General features: G+C 47.0%; 1 protein-coding gene across 1 annotated transcript in view; it reads left to right on the top strand.

The window, feature by feature from the left end:
• Positions 1-1,494: 1,494 nt before the first annotated feature.
• MARCHF4 (membrane associated ring-CH-type finger 4) overlaps positions 1,495-22,882 on the top strand; it is a 108,735-nt gene continuing 87,347 nt past the window's right edge. The window contains exon 1 of the mRNA XM_059820469.1: positions 1,495-1,971. Within this exon, the coding sequence (XP_059676452.1) occupies positions 1,495-1,971 (477 nt within the window). The remainder of the gene's footprint in view (positions 1,972-22,882) is intronic.

Here is a 22,882-nt window from a genome sequence, read left to right as displayed (position 1 = left end):
CGGAGAGGAGGTTGCTGCTGAGGGAGAAAGGCAGACGCACACACCAGCTCGATGTTGCCAAAGCGGTAGGAGCCGCACGAAAAACAAGCCATGCTGCCCCGTGTGTCTGGCGCATTGTGCTCTATCCGAGCCTTTTAGGAGGAAGAAGAGAATTATCTGCTCCGATTTTTTTTTTTTCCTGCCAGCGAGAGTGCGACAGACTGGCGATGGTTGAATGTCAATGCCTGTGAGAGAGAACAACAGTCAGAGGAGGAGGAGGACAGAAGGGGAGGAAAATGAAGGTGGGGACGGTGGTGGAGAGAAAGAAGGAGCCTCGTCCAATGCATCAAAAGGAGGTCCCTGCAATTGCTGATAGAGCCCTGGCCGCCTCACCATCCACAATGGTCTGTACAAGCTGCCAATGCGTTTGATGACGTTCCTGTTTTGTGAAAGGAGGAAAGGAAACGTGACCATGTAAGATCCACGTTTCCCCGGTCAATTACATGCGAAGAATAGATCCGATTTCGACGGGTTTTTTTGGTCCAGGATGGTAACAGCTTAGGGAATAATACAGCTGCCTTCCCTCACCAATTTTGCTCTGATTTTTTTCGTGTGGTCCAGACAGCTGCTGGAATAGAGAAGGTCAGAATATATAAATATATATAAAAATATATATGATATATATATTATATATATAAATATATATATCTCAGTACATCTGGGATTAAGCTCATTGAATGCTAATTATTTCTTTCAGGACTTTTAATATTTACAATGAAATCTTTTAAAGGCAACGGTAAAATCTGAAGCCACCTGGGAGTACAGTGTTGGAAACGTAGGGTGTTTTCCCACAAACAATGTGAAGGTCTTTTTTGTCAAAGAGGCAATTTTGATAATAACAACAGCTACCAATTTTGCATTTTGATAGCCAGACCGGCTGCTATTTTGTCTGGGTGCACACCGGGTCTGGTGTGATCAGGTTTTATTTTTTAATTGAAAAAAAAAATATTAAAAAATAGAAGAAAAAGGAAAATTACTTGAGATGCCAAATACTGTCGAGAGAACCATACTCTCCCTCCTCCCCACAACCACCGGAGACGTGGACCCTTCTTTTTTACAGGCTTAAGAGTTGTGAAAGCCGACCAGGGGCTTTCTGCCGAGCCCGCCGCCCGCGCCCCCGGACCCTCGGGCGTGGGAGATTTATTTCCTCCTCCCCCTCATTTCTAAACAAACTTGTGGAGGGGGGGTAAGAATCCCCCAGGAGCGCAGAGTCGGGGTTTTTTTTTGTGGCTTTTTCTTTTTTTTTTTTTTTTTTAATTGTCATCCTCGCCGGATTTCAGCGGGCTGCCGGGGATTTCACCCCCTCGCCCTCCGGCTCTGCTTTTGTCCTTTCCCCGCCGGCCAGCGCAGCCCCCCCCCAGGCACTGAGGCCGCAGCGGAGCCCCCCCGGCCGCGGGGCGCCCGGCTCCTGCCCTTTTCTTTCCCACCCCGTCCCCGCCTGCCCAGGAAAGGCACATGTTAATACCACCCGGCGCGGTCATTTTCTGCTACTGCTGCTGCGGGCTCCTCCGTCCGAGACAGATGTTGCGAAACCAAGGCCTCCTCAAGTGCCGCTGCCGCATGCTCTTCAATGACCTGAAGGTCTTCCTGCTGCGGAGACCCCCCGCCCCGCCGCCGCCCTCCCCGCCGCCGCCGCTCCCCATGCCCGGCGGCGCAGAGGCGGCGGCGGGCGGCCCGGCGGGGGCCGCACCGCCCGGGGGGCGCGGGCCCGGCTGGCGGGCGGCGGCGGCGGCGGGCGGCGGCGGGGCGGGCAGCCCGGCCGCCGAGGAGTGGGGCAGCCCCGCCGGGGAGCCGCCCGCCTCCCTGCCCAGCAGCACCTCCTCGGACGACTTCGGCAAGGGCAAGGCCGAGGACCGCTACTCGCTGGGCAGCAGCGTCGACAGCGGCATCCGCACCCCGCTCTGCAGGATCTGCTTCCAGGGGCCCGAGCAGGTGAGCCCGCGGAGGGCGGTGGGCGCTGGGGCGGGGGGACAACGACGGGCCGCGGCGGGAGCCCCGCTCGCCCGACGGCAGCGGTGCTCCAGCCTGCAGGAGCTGGGGCCTGCTGCTCGCAAGGGGTTTCCCCGCTGCCCGGAACAGGACTCCAAACCCAGAGGGGCTCTGCCCTCTGCCCACACCCTGGGCTCCAGGATTTTGTGCCTTGGCAGTGTTTCCCGGGGAAATGCGGGGTGGAGGCCTGCTCTGTCCCTCTCTGCTGCCCAGCAGCCTTGCCCTGGGCACCCATGCCCGGCCTCAGAGATGTGCAGCTGTGGCATGGCAGGGACTGGTGGACTCCGTGAAGCAGAACACATCTTGGCGTGGGGGGCTTTTTGTTGCCTCGTGGGTACCCGGTTGGGATGATCCCTGAAGTAATGCAAAGGATGTGTTTAATGTGCTGTTTGCTTTTAAAAATACAACTTCAGTCTGTATAAACACGTGGCAGGAGGCAACCCCACCTCACCAGTGGTTCCCAGGGGACGGCTAGTAGGAGCTCTGCAGGTTTGCAATTGCTCCCATGCTCCCAGTTGCACTAGCTGGAGAAGGAAAGCCGCTGGTTACAATTGTACCTGCTGAAGCTGCAGCCTTGAGATGATCCTTGGTACAGGCTGAGGTTGGGCCAGTTTCCCTCCACCACGCAGGAGAATGAAACAAATGCAACCTCACTAGAACATCAGGTGCCACCCTGGGGCTTTATTCTCCGTATTTAATGACAATTAAAAGCCGTTCACATATTTTCAGGCTAGCAATTTCCTTACAGTAATATACACAGCAACGTTTGTACCTAACGTGACACAGCTCCAGGCGGCAAGGAAGGCTGCAGAGCTCTGCTTGTGGGATCAAACCCAGATACGCAGATAACCTTTATTCCCCAGGATAGTCCTGTTACCTGTGACAATAAGGGATCCTTGCACAAGAAAAGGTTGCGAGGTTCCACTTGGCTGATAGCCATTTCCATTTTAGGCACAGATCCTGGCACGTAAGGTGATACGCTGAAATCCTGCGCAAAGCAGGTTTTGCTCCATGTCTTCTTTCTCCTTCATGGACCTGTGTGCTCTGCTAAGGAAAGCCAGTGCTCATCTCAGGCACACGTTCTTGCCTGTCCTAAGGATAATGCCCATGTCTGTAATGCAGTGATCGTGCCTTCCCTTGTGTGGGTCCGAGGATGGCGGTGATGGGGGCAGGGAGGTGGGGAATAGGCTCCCATTCTTCTTTGGGAGAAGCAGGGCCTGCCACCAACTCATCCAACTATCCACAGCCTTGCTCCACGTGTCATATCAAGGGTCCCATAGATCAGAGCTCGGTGCTCAATGGACTGTAGCCTTCTCTAATGGTTTATGCAGCTGACTGATAGCTGTGAGATAGAATTTTCACCATAGGCTTTTAGATGGGAGTGGGGGAAACCACTTCTTTTTTGGAGATGCTGTATGCCTTCCTCACTTGAAAGTCTCCTCCCCGTCTCTTCTAAAAGTTGGAAGCCATGCAACTCGCTCCCTGGGAATTTGCATTATTCCACATTTCTAGTACTCTTCCCTGGCTTGCCATTCTGCCTGTGTACATGAGACGTAGCGCCTGCAAGATTGGCATACGTGTCTGAGCAAATTAAAATAGAGGTAACTCGCTTCCTTGGAGAACATTAATGCTCGAAAATAATTGGATGCTAATTTTCACACTGAAAACCTGTGTAGGTTGCATTGTAAAAGTGAGACTATTTGCTGACCATCTGCCAGCCTACCTGAGTGAGAAGCTGAGCAGACGTGACTGGCGTCTAATAGAGTTTCACAGGATTTCTCTTTCTTGCTTCTCACAGTTTCTGACCAATATAATAAGACACTTACAGCTGGATTCTGCCACTCGTCCTTGAGCAGTACCTTATTCCGCAAATAATTTTTTCTTCACCAACATGGCTTGAGGAGTATGTGAAACCCTTTGCCCTGCAGCAGCTGGGAAGCACAAGTCATTATGGAGGCCCAAATCGTGGGGTTTTAAAGCATGGCCATATCCTGACACAGCTTCCTAGAAGTACGGTTCAGAATAACTGAGAGCTGCATCAGTGCAGCTGATGTCAAGACCTGCAGTTTGGTTTATTTGGCCCTTACGTCAATAAAACTCCAACAGAGCTAAATCCCGAATTCCTTGTTCTTTTTCATTATGGTGGTTATTACTGGTTTAGCCTTTATTTCCCATGTGTTTTCCAACTCAACAGCTGAGCAAGGACCCTTCATGTTTCAGTTCCTCAAAACTATAAAAGTCATAGATGCACATTATTCTATACCACCCCTGCCAAGATCATCATGAAAATTTATCCACTTGGAAACAAAATATAATTGCTAGTTCTTTACTATGCAGATTAATAACAATGACAGATATAAATAGTGTTTTATTTACCTGTCAAAAACATCTGAAACTGCCGCAGCTGTGGGCAAATTTGCAGGGCTGCATCACAGTACCAAGAACAAAAGCCTTCATTACAAATTGACTGTTAGGCGCTCTAAGCTTATTTACGCAGATAAAATGACAGCGAATCTCCAAAAGATGTTTTAATCCTGTTTTGATTTAAAAAAAAAATAGAACAGCCAAAAAGGTTTCTTTACTAATCTGGTTTTGCAAGTAGGTTTTATTTAATATCTAATGCAAAACAAAACCGGTAGGGATTTTCACTTTAAATTTATGATTGCCCAACACGCATGATACTTCAGGCTGCTGAATTGCTTATATTTTAAGCTCCTCATGTTTGTTTGGGGCTCTTATGGGTAAGCTGCTTCTTTCATTTAAAAATGGGCTGAGGATCGTAGGAAGGAGTAAAGCTTATTATTGTGAAACTGTTCTGATCCTTGCATGTTACTTGAGAGAAACTAGCAATGCAGATGAGAAAGAGTGGATCTGATGAGCAGGTGATCACAGCATCTGGGCTCCCGTTTTGAGGGCATGAAGAGCAAGTTCTGCTCAGGTCTGACAGTTTGAAAGAGGCAACTGCTTTTACTGAAAATGAGGGCTTAACATCATGAAAGCTGATGGGCTGAAGTCTGCGCTTGGTAATGGCATTGCCTTTCGGAGGCTTGCTCGGCATTTCAGAGGTTCCACTGAGCGAGCGTCCTGCACCATTGTGCCAGCTAATTCTGAGACCCTGGCTTGAACGGCAAATCTCTGGGGAGAAAGTGAGAAAGAAAGATGCTGGAGTATTTTCTTCTGTTTTGGTTAATGCTCAGTGTTTGCAGAATTTTGTCTGCTTTCCTGGATCTCTGAGGATGTTCTGCAACAGAAAGAAGCTAAGACGAGCTCCACTCTCACAAATGTTACACAGCATTTGGTAATGGTTCCAAGTTGAAAGCAAGTCATGAAGAGCAGCAGGAAAAGACATGGGTGAAAAATCCCTTCACATCAGCAGATGAACTGTTTGCCCATGTCACAAGGAGTTAGCAGTACTGTAGAGTTTAGGATCTCAGAAGTGGTGCTAGCAGCGCTGAAAATAAATAGAAAAGCGTTCTTAAATGAAACTGAGATAATTTGGAAATCGGTGTGTCTCAAGGATTGCTTGTTAGACTATCAGAGCCTGCGTACATCTTTTCTTACCTGTTAGTTTCTGTCTGTGTTTCTCTATTTCTCTGTTCTGGGGAAAAATACTGTAAAGATGGAGATTTGAAAAGTGCAGATACAATTGGTTGGCTAAGGAGGATCAGAGAGAATAGACTGTGGACTCTTTTGCCTGCAGGCTGCTAGCTTGGACTTAGCTCGGTATTCAATAGAAATGTTTGGAAATAGACTGTTCTTCCCACTAAAGTCCCCTCCAGACTTTAGGAACACCAGCTCATTAATATGTGAACATGAAGACCTTCAAGGAAATTGGAAGGGAAGACAACTTATAATGGATATTAGGACATGCATTTCCATGTGATATGTCATTAGGCTGTGGAGCTCCTTGTTGCAGGACGTTAGCAGGACAAAGAACTTGACTAAGTTTAATAAAGGATTGTAAAGCCATGTGGTTATTAAGGATATCTAGAGTCATCACAATTAATGATAACACTTCTGAAAGTAAAATTCATGCTTCAGGTCTGAAGCCAATCTAGAAATCAGGGTAACACTGAAGAGGGGCAGAGCCCAGGGGCTGTCTCCAGCCCCACAGCTCACCAGCCCCTTGTTCATGGCCAGCGAGATCCACTTCTCCAGGTGCATGTCTGGATTTCATGCATGTGTAATGTATTGTCTTCAGGATGTAGGCACCTGGTATGGTCAGGACCTCTCTAGAGCTAAGGTGACCCTAAATTCTCAGTCTAGATTAACATGCCATTCTTGGAGGCCCTATGTAGAATCAGTGAATGGTTAGTACCATCGAATGTCTGGTCATTAGCATGCATTTCTTGAAATAACTAGTGAGAATCTCAAACCCATTCCTGTTACAAATACGGGCACAGGCAAAAGCCATCATTAGCTTCCTGTCTGGTAGTGTCCACAGAGACAGCATGAACTAAGCCAGGAAATATTGCCACTCTACAGACTGGTCTCTCAGCAGCACAGAGGAGTGGAGTAAGTCTCTGGGATGCTTGATTTCTGATTTACAACATTGTAAGATCGAGGAGAATCAGGTGCCTCTTTTCTGGAGTGAGACAAAGAGGAAAAGAGGTAGCCTGTGGCAGAATTCAGGGCACGAGCGTGATAATGAAGGAGTGGAAGAAGAAACAACTGTGCCACCGTCATCACAAGCATGTCCAAAGCCAGGGAGACTTGGGAAGGGGGATGTTGGTATTTGGTGGGGTCTGTCCAAACAGGCTAGATCATCAGGACACTGTTTTCAAACATGTTAAATCACATGGTGATGGTGCAGGCTTCCCATACATGTCCTTTTCGTAGGCGTGTTCCCACAGGATTAATTTACTTGGTGTTAGAAGGAGAAGCATTCATTGGCAAACAGCCAGTCCTGCTAAAACTGAAGATTAAGAGATGCTGGGATGCAGCCCCTTAGATTTCAATCTGTGTATTGTAATTTATGACAGAAAGGAAGGGAAGATGCTTCCTGTGACTTTCAGTCCACCTTTCTGTCTTCCCATCTTTGAATCTTAACACCTCTATAGCTAACTCTCCTGTTTCATCTGTTCCAGGATCAGAGCTATACTGTGCAGGCAGAACATTTTTGGCTTTGGCAAAAGCTTTGCTTGAGCCATCAACTGAATGGAGCCTGGGATGTCATCTATTTTAGATTTAGACTCTGTTGCCACAGAGTTGATTGGCAAAGCTCCCATTAGCTTCAACAGCAAAAGGGGAGGCATCCAGTAGCAGGGACTTGACCCCTGTATTTCAATAATGTTGTGCACACAGCGGGGTTTCTATAAATAATAGTGAAGGCCACTAATCCCATTGACTTTTAATTGCTCCAGGAGACAGGGTTTTCACCTTTTGTGCCTGCTGAAACTCTGATGCCTGACCCATTTATTTCAGTGCCACTAGCTAGCCTGAGGAGCAGTTTTTCTTTTCTTTCACTTTTCCCCATATGAAAGGCTTCAAGAAGGAACTTGTCTGTGTTTGTGTCACTGTTTCTTAAATATACATTTCAGGCCATGATTAACAGTGGCTGATGTCAGTTAGTGACAGAACAAGCAATGCAAAAGCATGTAGCTCCATTGTTTGCATCTGTAGAGTCACTGTTATTTCCACAAAGGCAACACTTGCTCCTGGAAGGGCTCTGTTCGTACAAAACTGAATGGCATTCAGGCTGTCTTTCAAGCAAAAATTAATTCCCAGCGAGGGCCTCCTCTGTGGCAGCCTTTTGCTCACATTGGTATTTTTCCATTCAAGGTTGGCCCAGTCCAGAAGTCAGAAATATGGTTGTGCCAAAAATCTGTGATGCTGTGTGTCTGATGTGTCTGCTGCACATATTTTCATCACTCCTAGGCCTGGAGTAAGATAATAAGATAGACTGTAATCATTATTGGTCCATATCTGTGGCCACCCCATCCCTTTTATTAGCAGATTGCTAAAGGAATAAAGCCATGTGACGGTGTTAGCTGTTAGAGTTTATGCTCAGCCCTCCTCTAAACCTATTGGCCGATTTCAGCCAGATTTGGCAGAGAGTGGAGATCTGAAATGCATTAAATTCCTGCAAGTTTCATGAAAACTAGCTGGATGAAGAAGAGGAAACCTAGAAATGTCCTGTTATGGGAGAGATTATAGCATTGGCTGCGCTACACACTGTAGAGTCCATGCAGGACAGAGCTTCATCTGGAGCAAAAGCTTTAACAGGAACGTGTATCCCATTAGACAAAAAAAACCCAAAACCAACATGATATGGTTTCCATGGGAAACCAGACTCAAATAATACTCACAGAATAGCTTGTTAACTTTTATCTTTCTCCTTTTCCTTTGTTAATCAGGGTTACTTGCCTAAAATGAATTGCTTGATGCTGAAGACTTTCTTGGCTTCCCCCATCTTTTCGCAATCGACCTTTTATCCTTTTCTGATTTATCACTGGTTACAGTAGAACAGATTACATTGTTGGCAGTGGAGAGTGATGAGTGATGACTTTCTTCTGGTGAGGAAAAAAACAGCAAGAGCTGGAAACCTAGGCAGATAATAAATGGGCTGTCCCCATGCCCCTCTGTGAAACGTGATGAGATAAGGCAAAATGTTGTTGGGCAGACTGGTTCCACCGACAGGGCCCAGATCCTGAAATCCTCACATGTCTTTTCTTCTGTCATGTCATTTCTTCTTCTTTACGTTCTTTGGTGGTTTTCTTTCACTTCCTCTTCCTTCCCTTGTTCTTGGCCAAAGTCAAGTGACACATCAGACGTTGGTCCCACCCATTCTATCTGGCTCTACTCTGCATAGGTTCCCCTATGGCCTATGTACTGTCTTATCCAAGCACCCTGTGTTTGCAGCTTGAACACTGGTGGTATCACTCACAACAGTCACACGAGTGTAACCTGCTTCCCTGGGTGGGAGTGAGGGCAGGGATGGTACAGAATGGGAGAATGATAAGCAAAAATATGTTTTACATGTTGTTTTATTCTTTCCTACATCTGGTGCCTTGTGTTTGTTGGAGAAACCAGGCTGTGCTTGTGGAAAACTGTAAACTCCGTGGAGGAATCTTGAACAGATTCCTGATGAAGTTTTGTCTCTTCTGTAGAACTTTGTAGGGAACTTCCATTATGGTTGGAGAAAAAGGACTGTCAGCCATACTTTTTACCATGGAATCACAGACATTTTAGACCAGAACATCCACATACAAAACAACTTTGTGGAACAGGAGAGAGAAAATGAACTTGATATTCTACCAGTTTGAGAGGCCAAAGACTGCTACTGTCTTTGTGGTGTCCCATTGTGCCATGTTGCTCTTAGCAGAAGTTTACCAAGGGTTGCTTGATTGACAGTGTGTTTACATTTAAGGTAAGGCCATGAGGTCACCTTTTCCATGCAAAAAGTGCGTGTCATTAGCTAAGAGATCCATGTAAGAAGCACCTTTAAAATTTGCAGTGCATTGAGTATTTGGAGGTGTTTGTCCTCACTGGATGCAGACAGTCACATAGCTGCAGCCTCTGTGAAGTCGTTCCCTGTGACTACCATCGTAACATCTGGCACTACGTGGGTTTAGCTTCTGTTACTTAATCCATGCACTGATCATGCCCAAGCACTGGGCAATGCCTGACAGATCAAAATCCTGACAGATACTGATCTAACCAGTTCTTAAGGGTGATCATAGTTGGAGACTCTATCTTTCCTGCTGCAGCCCATTTCTTCTTGCCCTGCCCATTAGGAGGAGAGCACATTATTTTTACTGTTTCCTTTTTTCCAAGGAGTAAGTAATTGAAGGTATTATCCACTAGTTGCATGTAAATATAGCGAAAATTCATCCTCTGAGGACTTTACAAGTTCAAGTCACAATTGAAGCCATGACACTCCCTGTTCTTCTCTAGGCCAAACAATCCCAATTCTACCTTTGCTTTTATGATATGTTTTCGAGACCTCTAATCATCCTTGGTGTTATCCTCTGGACTCTTACCAAATGGTCCATATTTTGCTTTAAATGCACTGTCTAAAGTTGGAAACAATTCTCCAGCTGAGTCCTTGTCAGTGCTGAGCAGTGCAGAAAGGTTTTGAATACTGTTTAACAGATAACAGATGCCATCCATTCCAGGGTGATGTTTGCCCTATTTATTTATTTATTTATTTATCTATTTATGGAACAGCAGAAGATTATTGATTGTTACTCCACTCAAGATCCCATATAATCTCCATGTCCTTCAGAACTGCTTTCTGGCCAGTCCTCCTCCATCCTGGCTCTGTGCAGTTGGCATTACTGCCTTGGTGGAGGAGCCGTACTTGGCCCTCCTGAATTGCATCCTGTTTTCCCCAGCCCTCTTCTCTGCAGTAGCAGCCCCTTCCAGGTGGGTCTGCAAATGCAGTAAGCATTAACTCTATTGAGTCTTCCATGTCATTAATGACTTGAGCCCTTCTGCCTTGACTCTTGAGGAGAGTTGGGAGGGAAAGGCTGGAGGAGCAGCTGTGCTTTTCTTTAAGGATCCCTTGGCTGCCAGAGATGAGACTTATGGCTGGGGCCTGTCCTGTCGCTGCTCACTTACAGCCATGTGGAGGAGGCGAGAATGAAATCTCATTACTTCAGTTCAGGTGTCTGCTCTCTGCCCTCAATTAAAGCCACTCTCAGAAAGGCTTAATATGACCTTTCCTGACAGGTGCAGGCCTCTAGCCAGTCCTGCCTGAAATATTGCCCCCACCACCCATTTCTCTCCTGCTTCTCCCATCACTTTATCGTTGATGGGGTGGCTCACATTTCCTCCACAATCCCCTAATGGGGACCCACAAAGCACCTTTCTCCTTGTCCTTCCCATCTTTCTCCACCTTGTCCACTTCCTCCATTCTGTCAGCCCTTAAGGCTGCCTCTGCAGCCTTGATTTGCTTCAGTCCAACCCCAGATCTCCTTCTGTCTCCCCGACATCTGTTATTGAATGCTCTGGCATCAGCTCAGATTTCTTGTATCCAGCATTTTCCTCCATGTCCATCTTTTTTCTGCCTTCCTCTTAAGCTAGCACTGTCACTTGGGGCATTAACCCTACCCTCAGCTTGAGCTTCTTTCCTCTCACTTCCCAGCTGTGTTTTCATGTTGTGCCCAGATCTTCTTTTGCTTTCTTTTGAGTTGTACAGACACTTGCTCAGATCCTTATTTCTTCCTTTCATTTCTGTGATCCCTTCTTCTCCACCTTCTCAGCACAGACATTGCCCTGCTTCAGTTAAGTCAAAACCAAGATGTGAAGATCGTTTTCTTTGACTGGTGTTTTGATGGAAGAAGCGGTTCCCCTGAGAACTCCCCTCCCAACAGTGTTCCCTGTCTTTACCCAGGTAGATCCTGTCCAGTTTCTTACTCCAATTCCCAGTCTTTGGGAAAGCCAGGAAAGCCCTGTGGATGGATCTGATGAAGTCATAACATACAGAATTGGCACACGGGAATCCTGCTGACACTTCACGCACATCACATTGGCACCTACCCTGGCAATTTCATGCGGGTGGTGAACTAAAGCTCAAAGGAGGGTTTGCACTTTCTGCAAGTACAGGGCCATGGGCTAAACCTGCCCCTCCAAACACCCCAGCACTTTTAGTTGTCAGGTGTTCTTCTCAGCCTGTCTGATATCCTGCATGACCTTGCTCTGTCTAATGAATGGAGCTCTTTCCCTCTCCTTTTCTCCTTGTTAAGCATACTAGGACCTGTCAGGATTAAAGGTGCTGGAGTACAAGCAGATTATTATCCCATTCCAAGTGATATTAAAAGAACATTAAGACAGATCAGATGAGCATTCAAGAAAAGTAGGTAATAATAAAATATTGTATCAGAGAGAAACAGCAGTTAAGTAATTAAAGAGAGGGTTTGCACAAGAGGCAGAAGTAAAATTATGGGTGCTTCTGGCCTCTAGACCATTCTTTATTTTAATGCTGTGGTAACCTTTAGAGGATGTCAGTATGTCAAGCATTGCACCAAGAAGTGAAGCAAAGGCTTTTCTTGCCCTAAAGAGTTCTCATTTTAGGACATAAAAACCCAACATTTCCTTAATGTTGAAGAGAGGTGAATTCTTACACGATTTAGGGCCAGAGGGGGTTATTGGGCTAGTCTAGTCTGAACCTCTCTGTAATAGCAGTGAAATAAGTTCCCTCAATGAAATTCCCACTTGAAGGTTAATAGCTGTGCAAGAACTGGAGAAGAAATATCCCATCTTGATTTTAAAATCTCCAACACTGGGAAATTGTTGCAGTGCCCAAGGAGAAAATCTGGGGAAACAGAGAACTGAAACTGTTTTTGCATATGAACTTTTGTCTTTTCTGCCACAGAAAGGACCATGTACTGTGTGCATCCTTAGAAACCATCTTCAGAAACTCTTGGGCTGCCTGGCAGGGATTTCCCCCATGGAAAATGTTCTGTATTTGAAGACAGTTTTATTCCACATCAGATTAAAAGCAAGAAACTTTCAGTCTGCGAAAACATGCATGGCATTCGGCTAGTTAGCAAAAACCAGTTTATAGCATCCTCTGACATATGAAAGCAGAAGTGCTGTCACCTACATTTAACGCACGTTTGGAAAATTTTCTTCATAGGCAGGATGGCTACATCATTTCTAAGAAAAACATTTCTACAGCCCCCATAGCCTGCAGTGAGGACTCCTACTTAAAATCCAGCTTGCTAAGCTGCCATGACCTGGCCCAGCTGCCATTGGCTTTCTCTTTCCCAGTCCTTATGGATTTATTTCTTGCCCTTCTTGCAGACATGCAAAAATCTGCAGGAGAGCCCCTGGCCTTCCCATCCTGCAGCTATTCAAGAGATTTCTTCTCTTACCTTTTTCTTGGTGTTGCCAGACAAGAGCTTCATATCTTTGGAGGTGTGCTCAGGCATATGATGCAAATGCCAGGGGAAGGTGGCAATTCTGAGTGTTATATCTCAGGTCAAACAAAATCACACAACCCCAGAATAATTTAGGATGCAGGGATCTCTGGAGGTCATCTTGGCCAACCCTCTACACAAGCAGATCTGACTAGGTCCGGTTGCTCTGGCCCTTGTCTAGCTGAGAGCTGGATATATCCAAGGATGGTTATTCCACTCACCTCTCTAGATCTCTGGCCCAATATTTGGCCTCTGTCATGGTGAAAATGTTTTTTTCTAATTTCTAATCAGAATTTCTTGTGTTCCAAATTGTGCCTGTTGCCTCTTGTCTTATAACCATGCACCTTCGAGAAGAGTCTAGCTCTCTTTGCTGTACCTTTCCATGAGGTGGCTGAAGACAGCAATAAGATCTCCCCTCAGCCTTTACAGTGATTTTAGGAGGAGCTGTACATAAGATAGGATTAAATGTCTGCTCTAGCTCCCTAGGGTGGATTTGGATGGGCAGCTGAGATTTTTGTAATGGTAGTCAGATAAATACCAAGGGAAAATAGCCACCTAGCCACAGATTGAAGAATGAGAACAAACATTGCTAACAATAGCAGAGGCTCAAATATTTCTGTTTGTCGCAGCCAAGACACTTCTTGATCCAATGATCACTAAACCTCCAAGAGATGATACTATTTCAAATCTGAGTCTTATATAGAAATACTGGTTGTAGAAAAGCTTGATGATTGAGCAAGAACTATTTCTGTTTAAATTGAACAGAAGGATAAGCAAAAAGAGATCTGTAACTAAGGTTTTCGACTTTGCAAAAACAGATTTTGAAAAATTAGGAATCTTTAAAAATACACAATATAGCAGAAATTTATTATATATTGTCTAATGACTACCAAAACAGCCATTAGTCTCTTTATAACAAACAAAAGCATTCTGTCACAATTGCTGATTTCTGGAAGCTCACAGTCATTCTCCCTTCTACAGGCTATTTTTGCTTTCTGCCTTCAATTAATTTGCCTGGAAAGCTGTTCAAAACCTGTCCCAAGATGTATTTTAATAAAAATTAAAACTATTCTTTTCTCTCTTTCTAGATTGCTTTTCTAAGAAACAGTACTTACCCATGTAAGTTCTGTTTATAAGTCCATGAGATACACTCAGTGACATTTAAACTTCTTTGCCAAATTCAGCCACCTTTGATAAATAAAAGCTGCAGAATTCTTAAGCTTTTATGAGTTGCATGAAAATATGTAGCCAAGTGGGGTGTACCCCCACACTGGGTTTGTGATGCCATGGAAGGGAACTGTCTTAAGAGGTCCACCCCTACTAGACATCAAAGAAGTCACCTTACTCCCAGGTACAAATTAAAGGGAACCTACACTTTGTTTGGCTCCATTGCTCTGTGAACTGCTGGGTTTGCTGTTGTTTTTGTTCTCCATTCTGTTTTAAAAAAGGCAAGAAAAAGATCCGTCTGCCAGCAGAGGCTGAGCCTCGCAAGTTTGAAGGCAGTACTAGAGTATTTCAGAAAACTATACATTTAGGAAAACCAAGGAACTGCATAGTAAAAGTTTTGGAGTCTTCTCCACTGATCACAGTCCAGGATCTGTTATTTCAGTCATCCTCTTCCAAGGGCACTTCACAACAGGGCAGTTGCACCCAGCCAAGTGATGGCGTTTGCCCTTCAGGCAGCCCAGGCATGGAGGAGGTTGATGTGGAGCTGCCTAGAACAGCCTGAAAGCCTGAACCAGCATCTTTCTTTGGTAGTTGGCTGATGGCAGCACCTCTTCCCCAAGCCTGCAGAACCCCATGTGTCACTCGATTGCTATAGCAAACCCAGCTGGAGTGGAGAGCCAGCTGATCGGGGGAACAACTGCAGACCAGTTAAGTGAGCGTGCACAGTGGGGATAATATCTGAAATAATTCTGTGCAACGTAATGAGAGGAAGAACTTCGATCAGAAGCAGCCAAAGTGCGTCTGTCTGTGGGAAAGTGAACTAAGCTGCTGGGACTGTTCAGATGTTGTTATCGTTGTGGTAAGCCAAGGGGAATGCAGAGATGGCTATGGGCTTATGGATCTCCACAGAGCAGTCCGAGAGACTCCAGATCAGATATTATTTGCAAATGCAAGCCGTACAAATGTGTGTGTGCGTGTATCTCAGCTGCTCTGTGTGTGTCTAGGAGGATCCAAAACATACAGGGCAAATGTTGCAATCTCCTCTGAAGCTGGCAGGTTTGCTACCATAGCATGGCTCTGTTTTCTGTTTGGGTTGGATCCAGTTATTTTTCCCTGTAATGGATGTGAGGAGTCTGCTGAGATCAGGTTTCTCTGATGAAACAGAAGGTGCAGGGGATGATTTTGGGAGAGAAACAGCTGGAAAACATGTGCTCTGCTTCTCTGATGAGCCCAAGGTTGTGTTACACCTGACGGAGCCTCACTTGTTCGCTCCTGCAGGTGATCCCACCGCCACCAAAAGAGCCCAATGACATTCATCTACTCCTTGCTTTATGCATCACTCCCAGTTCTGCTTTTCCCCACTTGTGTATCTCCTTCCGTAGGATTTATAACTTCATCCCTCTCCAGGTGATGTCTCTCCAACGGGAGAATGTAACTCTGTCTTTCTCACCAGATAACCCTCTGCCCCTAAGCACCGTGATTGGAGCAGCAATACCAGCCCTGCCAGGCTACAGGGGAGGTTTTCACCCTTTCTAACTACATCCTGCATGTTCCCAGTTTTTCAGCATGCTCTGCATTTTGGTCTGATTAGGCTATTTGTTCTGTTGTATTGCAGAGACAAGGAGTGGTGCTTAGGCATAAGAGAGTATGTTCTCTCTGTATCCTGTAAAATAAGAGAAAATTTGCTCAGCTGGAAATGAAACAGCCTGGAGTTCAAAACTCACTTCCACCACCAGCTGTTTTGCATTTTCATACACTTACCAGCCATCAGCACTGGCCAAGGTCTCTACCCCTAGGTAAATGCCCCTAAGGCACTTAGCTATTTGTATGCTGGAGATACTGATGAGTCAAAAAGAGGCTGTAGGAACACATGGAGATCAGGAAAACCAACCAGATCCCTGCAATTTGGCCTGCCTTAACCACATCTGTTAAGGTGCATATGCACCCCTTGTGTCCCCTTTCTCCAACTGCCCTGTAGTATTTGGTTCCCCGATGTGAGATAAAATCCACGAGTCCTCCTAGTCAACACTGTTTGGTAACCCTCTGACACAGCTTCAGAAGTAACAGGTGGGCCACAGGATGAATAATAGCCCTTCCCACAATTTATATCCTGTCGGGGGGGAGGGAGGGATTTTTGTCAGATATCTACTATAAATGTGTGTGGCATAACTGCTGGGACACAGCTGCACTCACGTGTCTGTTTTTAATCTGTTTCCTTTTAAATCACTGTGTCTACATTGCCTTGAGCTGTTTCTCTTCCCTCCTGAAATGTGCACAGCAGCATCGGAGGTAGGTATCTTCAGTGCATTCCTCCACTCCCAGACTGCATATCCTCCAGGGCTTTCATGAGATGGTCAGAGGACCATGCAGATCAGGGGCCTGGGTTCTTACTAACGCAGTCCCTGACCCCTCTGTCTTTCAAGGATTGGCATGATTTCCAAGCAGCAGCCAGCCATCATGCACTGCCACAGTGTACGCTGATCCCAGTGCTGATCACTGTTAGGCAGGGATTTGCTGTGCATGTACTTGCGGCAGTGCAGTGGAAGGCAGATGCCACATGGCTGAGCCAAATTGGATAGAGAAGGAGATTAAGTGGTCACTTGTGGGTCAGCTTTTCCTGCACAGGGCAGCTTGGTGCCACAGTGCACATCTGGGCTGTTGAGCAGATGCAGCAGTTTCAGGCTGCTGCAAGGCACTTTCCTGGAGGTCTATGCTGAGCTCACTGCAGGGCTGGAGACACAACACACCAACCAAGAGCTCCCTGAGCCAAGGACATTCCTGTGAAGAAAGTGGTCCTTTGGAAGGCCTCACCAGCGCCGAGTACAGGGGCACGATCACCTCCCTAGTCCTGCTGGCCGCACTGTTTCTGATACAGGCCAGGATGCTGTTGGCCTTCTTGGCCACCTGGGCACACTGCTGGCTCATATTCAGCCGATCAGCTGTCAATCAACACCCCCAGGTCCTTTTCTGCTGGGCAGCTTTCCAGCCACTTGTTCCCGAGCCTGTAGAGTTGCATGGGGTTGTTGTGACCCAAATGCAGGACCTGGCACTTGGCCTTGTTGAACCTCATACTATTGGCCTCAGCCCATCAATCCAGCCTGTCCAGATCCCTCTGCAGAGCCTTCCTACCCTCAAGCAGGTCAACACTCTCGCCCAACTTGGTGTCGTCTGCAAACTTGCTGAGGGAGCACTCGATCCCCTCATCCAGATCATCGATAAATATATTAAAGAAGACCGGCCCCAAAAATGAGCCCTAGGGAACACCTTTTGCCAGAGTTCCCGGTGTTCTCCAAGTGCCCGGAGAGGGGCACCTCTGCTTTCTGAGGAGCCAGGGTTTGCCTTTCTGCTAGAGAAAAAAAGGTAGGCTGAAGGGTGTGGGGAGCTGAGCAGCAAACACAGTCCTCTCAGATGAGAGTTATTCTAGAGATCAGTATTAGCAAACCCCATGTCTTAGGGTCAAGGTGGCAGCTTGGTCACTGGATAACAAACAGGTCCCAACCTAGGTGGCGGATTGGTCGTTGGTTTTAAGAGGACACATTTAGAGTAGTTCCTCCATCCTGAGAGCTTGACTAGAGGAGATTCCTCTTCCAGTTCAAGCGGACGAAGGAGGTTGAGCAGCAACCCAAGGATCTCAGCTTCTCCTCCGAGCTTTGTAAACAAGCTGTGATCCTGGGCACATCACTGAGGCGGGATTCAGCTCTGGATTGCAGACACCTCAATGCAAGTGTTGAAACGTAGGTGTCTGCCTGTGGACTGCGTGTCTAGGCAGTGAAAAATCAAGAGCTTGACTCATGCCCACACAATGATTTCTTAGCGAAAAACATCCCAAGGTAGGTAATCGTGCCCCTAGTCAATACAGTCACTGGAGCTGGAGAGCTAGACACCGACATTTGCTGAGCTGACTCACTCCCGGGCCTCTCCTGTCACCATTGACTAGATCTCCATCGATTATGTGGGAACACAGACACCCAGTGCTCATATAGCTACTACATCTAGATAGAGTCTGTCTGGACCTGGATTCACCTGTAGTGATATGTAGGGCCCTTTTATGCCGCCATAAAGCAGGACTAGAAATCTTCGCTTCCTCCTAGGAAAGCTGTAAGGGATCCTTGCTCAACTATAAAACACTTAAAACATTTGAAAGCTAGGTGCTCTGTAAATGCTGAATATTTGCATTATTATAAATAAACAGCAATTCGGAAATGCACGCACAGCATTGAAGAGTAGGAAACAGATGGGAGAAGTTGCCAAGTAAGGCCACGCTGAAGCTGCGAGCAAAAATAAGTGTTAGAGACAGTCTGACATTTTTATAGCGAGACAGACACAGCCAGGTTTTGAAGCATATAGCAATGAAATAGGGTCAAGGAGGTGAGCTGCCTTTTCTTGGCAAGTTCTCCTGTCGGGCAGTCCCTTCTGTGCTCAGACAGCACGCGTTCCTCATCGCTGGCCTGGCTGGGAGTTTTCAAGATAATCACGGTGCAACACAGCTCCAGTGGACAGGGCAGGAAAAGTGATATTGTTTATGATGAGCTGCTGTGTGGGAGAAAAGAGATTTTAAACACAGCCTTGAAGTCACTGAGTTACACCAGCACTGGGCTGAGTTGAACTGACAACTACTAATTACTGAGAGAAAAATGTCTCACTAAAACCCAATAATAATTGTCTTACATCTAATTAAAATGGATGATTTACAATCAAATAGAAAACTACAGTCTTGGCACGGGGGACATGCAGGATGTGATGGACAGCCTGCAGCCCCGCATATCTCTCATAGAAATAGAGTTCAAAAGTTGTGCAAGACACACTCTATTTTAATTAACCGAAGCCCAGAGAAGCTGTTCTGCAAACCTAGGCAGAAAGTGCACGTGAGAGGACTGTTCTTCTGGCAAAACACCAAAAGTCCAGTCTGATGCTGCTAACAACAAAACTCCTCGAGCTTCCGAGGAGTCAATATTTTCCCTTTTCCAGTATCTAGCTGGAATTGCTGCTGGAAACTCTCCCGTGGGGAGGTGAGAGCATTGGCAGAGAGGGTCTCCACTGGGAAATAGTGAGAGGGAGCAATTATTGGGAATTGATGTAGTAAACGTGTGACAGGCACTTCTGAAAATTCATGTGTCTGTCAGAGACGTTAAAACTATCTCATATTGGTGTGATAAAAATGTATGAAATATTTGTCGGGGTTTACATATGCATGGATTATAAGGAAAGCTCTTGTATTTTAGGGGATTACATGCTTTATTACAGTACATGCTACCTAAGTAGTACTGAGAACAGTGCTCATGTACGCCTGTACTACGAGGGAACAGAGAGCGAAAGGCAAATGGTTGTTAGTGATCTTAGGTGTAATTTAGATGAATAGGCATTGTTTTCCTCTTTTTGGCATCCAGAAAGACCTTTTCACCTCTGTAAAGACCTCTGTCTGAAATCTGAGCTGGTGGTGTTGAGGCTCTCCTCATTTGGGGGTAAATGGCTCCACCACACTTCTGGTGCATTGGAGCTCAGGGGATCTGTCTCTGGTTCCCAGCTCACTTTTTAATCTTGCGCAGGTCATTTCCAATCTCTGTTTTGGGAGGGACAGGTCGGCAGACCTTGGATCTGAATTTCAAGTGGCTGGGCCCACTCAGCAGCCAGAGATGTCTGCTGGGGAGCAAGGCACTCAGCATCCCTGGAAACGGCACCATCGGTTCAGTGATGTAATTTATTTTTAAGTTGACTTGGCCCTTCAGTTACTGTTACCTTCCTGTGGGTATGTTGATAATTCCTTGTTATTGGGTCATTTCTGTTTGTAAAGCAGTGCAAGACCAGTGCGGGACATGCTCTTCCCTGAGACGGTGGTGGTCTCCTGTTGGCCTCTCCTTCTTATTTTCTCTCTCTCTTGCAATTGCTTGTAAGTTCCCTGGAGCCCTTGCCTAGCTGGTTCACCCTGGCCTCAAAATAGTAACAGTCTTAATCCAGGGGACTTCTCTAATCCTGGGGTCGGAGTGGGGCACATGAGTGATTGCTCTGAGCAGCAAACCCGTTTATGCAAAGTGTTTCACTCTCTGAGCAGCATTGTTGAGGAAGGATGAGATTAGAAGGATATCACTGGCAAAGTGACCAAGAGATTTATCTTATTCATAGGCTTGGCTTGTACTTCAGGAATTTACATTATTGGGTGTATTGGGTTTGCGTGGCAAGGTTTTGGTAGCGGGGGGGGAGGGGGTGGGGGTGGGTGGGATACAGGGGTGGCTTCTGTGAGAAGCTGCTGGAAGCTTCCCCTGTGTCCAATAGAGCCAATGCCAGCCGGCTCCAAGACTGACCCACTGCTGGCCAAGGCCGAGCCCATCAGCGACGGTGGTAGCGCCTCTGGGATAACATATTTAAGAAGGGGGAAAAACAACTGCGCAAGAGAAACTTTAGCCAGAGAGAAGAGTGAGAATACATGAGAGCAACAACTCTGCAGACACCAAGGTCAGTGAAGAAGGAGGAGGAGGAGGTGCTCCAGGCACCAGAGTAGAGATTCCCCTGCAGCCCGTGGTGAAGATCATGGTGAGGCAGGCTGTGCCTCTGCAGCCCATGGAGGTCCACAGTAGAGCAGATATCCACCTGCAGCCCGTGGAGGACCCCACACCGGAGCAGGTGGATGCCTGAAGGAGGCTGTGACCCCATGGGAGGCCCACACTGGAGCAGGCTCCTGGCAGGACCTGTGGACCCATGGAGAGAAGAGCCCACACTGGACGGGTTTGCTGGCAGGACTTGTGACCCCGCGGGGCACCCACGCTGGAGCCGTCTGTTCCTGAAGGACTGCACCCCGTGGAAAGGACCCATGCTGGAGCAGTTCATGAAGAACTGCAGCCTGTGGGAAGGACTTGTGTTGGAGAAGTTTGTGGAGGACTGTCTCCTGTGGGAGGGACCCCACGCTGGAGCAGTGCAAGAGTGTGAGGAGTCCTCCCACTGAGGAGGAAGGAGTGGCAGAGACAACATGTGATGAACTGACCGCAACCCCCATTCCCCGTCCCCCTGTGCCACTCGGTGGGGGGAAGGTGGAGAACTCAGGAGTGAAGTTGAGCCTGGGAAGAAGGGGGGGTGGAGGGAAGGTGTTTTAAGATTTGTTTTTTATTTCTCATTATCCTACTCTGATTTGATTGGTAATAAACTAATTTTCCCCAAGTTGAGTCTGTTTTGCTCGTGACAGTAATTGCTGACTGATATCCCTGTCCTTAACCCACGAGCTTTTTGTTATATTTTCTGTCCTCTGTCCAGCTGAGGAGGGGAGTGATATAGCAGTTTTGGTGGGCACCTGGCTTCCAGCCAGGGTCAACCCACCACACTGGGATTTTTCAAAATTTGAGCTGGCTGAATCTATCCTTCTTCCAGCAGTGTCACAGATATCGAAGGTCTGTTGTTCTCTTTCTGGTTTGTACCTTCCAGTTCTGATGCATCGCTCCCATTGCTTTCTCTGTTGCTTTTCCACACTTGTTCTCAAATGCCAGGAGTACCACAGCCTCCCCCAAGCCCCTAAGAGATTATCATAAGGCAATTCAGTGTCAAGACATTTTCCCAGGTATTGAGCCTGTTTTTCCTTTTGCTTAATTAATTTCTTCCGGGTTTGTCTAGTTAATACTGTTGAGAAGGATTAAGAGGGATGCATCTCCCTCTGACATTAGCATGTCTGGATATTTCTAGTAAAGAAGAGTTAGATCTCCCTGAAAGATCAGAGATCCCCTCTAGAGAGGGAGCTGGGCCAGATCATTGGATGGAGATAGATATTTCAGTGCATCTGTCCTGAGCGAAAACCCTCAGGAGGACAGACCTCAGGGAGCCCTTACCCCAGCTGAGGCGGGGGATGCCAGCCTGGGTCCACCAAGGGACACTGAGGGAAGTCCTGGAGTGCCCTTGCCCTGCTAGGACTGTGTGTTCAGCCAGACTACTTAGGAAATTGTATCAGCAAAAACCCACACTCCCCTGCTAATGAAGACTTACACCTTGCTGGGGGCTTCAGAGAGGTGACAGGGCTGGGTTGGATGAGGAGTGGGGATGGCTGGGCTGGCACAAACAAGTTGCTCTGTGGAAAGGCTGAGTGGAACAAGACATGCAATGCTGGAAGGCAAATGTCTATGGTGAGCAAAGTCAGGCTAAAGTCAGTACAGAAACTGTGTGTCCTCCCTGCAAGGAGTCTCCCTGCTCAGCAGTTGAGACAGGAGCAGCAGGGACATTCCCAAAGGGAAAAAAATGGTGTCACTGAAGTTGAAGGAGAGAATCACAGAATCACTACGGTTGGAAAAGACGTAAGATCATCAGGTCCAACCATCAACCCAACACCACCATGCCCATTAAACCATGTCCCACAATGCCACATCCACACGTTCCTTGAACACCTCCAGTGAGGGTGACTTCACCACCTCCCTGGGCAGCCTGTTCCAGTGTTGCACCACTCTCTCAGTAAAGAAATTTTTCCTAATATCCAGCCTAAACCTCCTCTGGTGAAACTTGAGGCCATTTCCTCTTGTCCTGTCGCTTGTCACTCGGAAGAAGAGACCAGCACCCACCTCTCTGCAACCCCCTTTCAGGTAATTGTAGAGAGTGATAAAGTCTCCCCTCAGCCTCCTCTTCTGCAGACTGAACAACCCCAGTTCCCTCAGCTGCTCCTCATAAGACTTGTGCTCCAGACCCCTCACCAGCTTCGTTGCCCTTCTCTGGACACACTCCAGCACCTCAATGTCCTTCTTGTAGTGAGGGGCCCAAACCTGAACACAGTATTGGAGGTGCGGCCTCACCAGTGCCGAGTACAGGGGCACGATCACCTCCCTGCTCCTGGTGGCCACACTTTCTGATACAGGCCA

This window comes from Gavia stellata, chromosome 8, assembly GCF_030936135.1.
Source record: "Gavia stellata isolate bGavSte3 chromosome 8, bGavSte3.hap2, whole genome shotgun sequence".
Classification (NCBI taxonomy): domain Eukaryota; kingdom Metazoa; phylum Chordata; class Aves; order Gaviiformes; family Gaviidae; genus Gavia; species Gavia stellata.
This window is presented reverse-complemented; position numbering and strand designations above follow the sequence as displayed.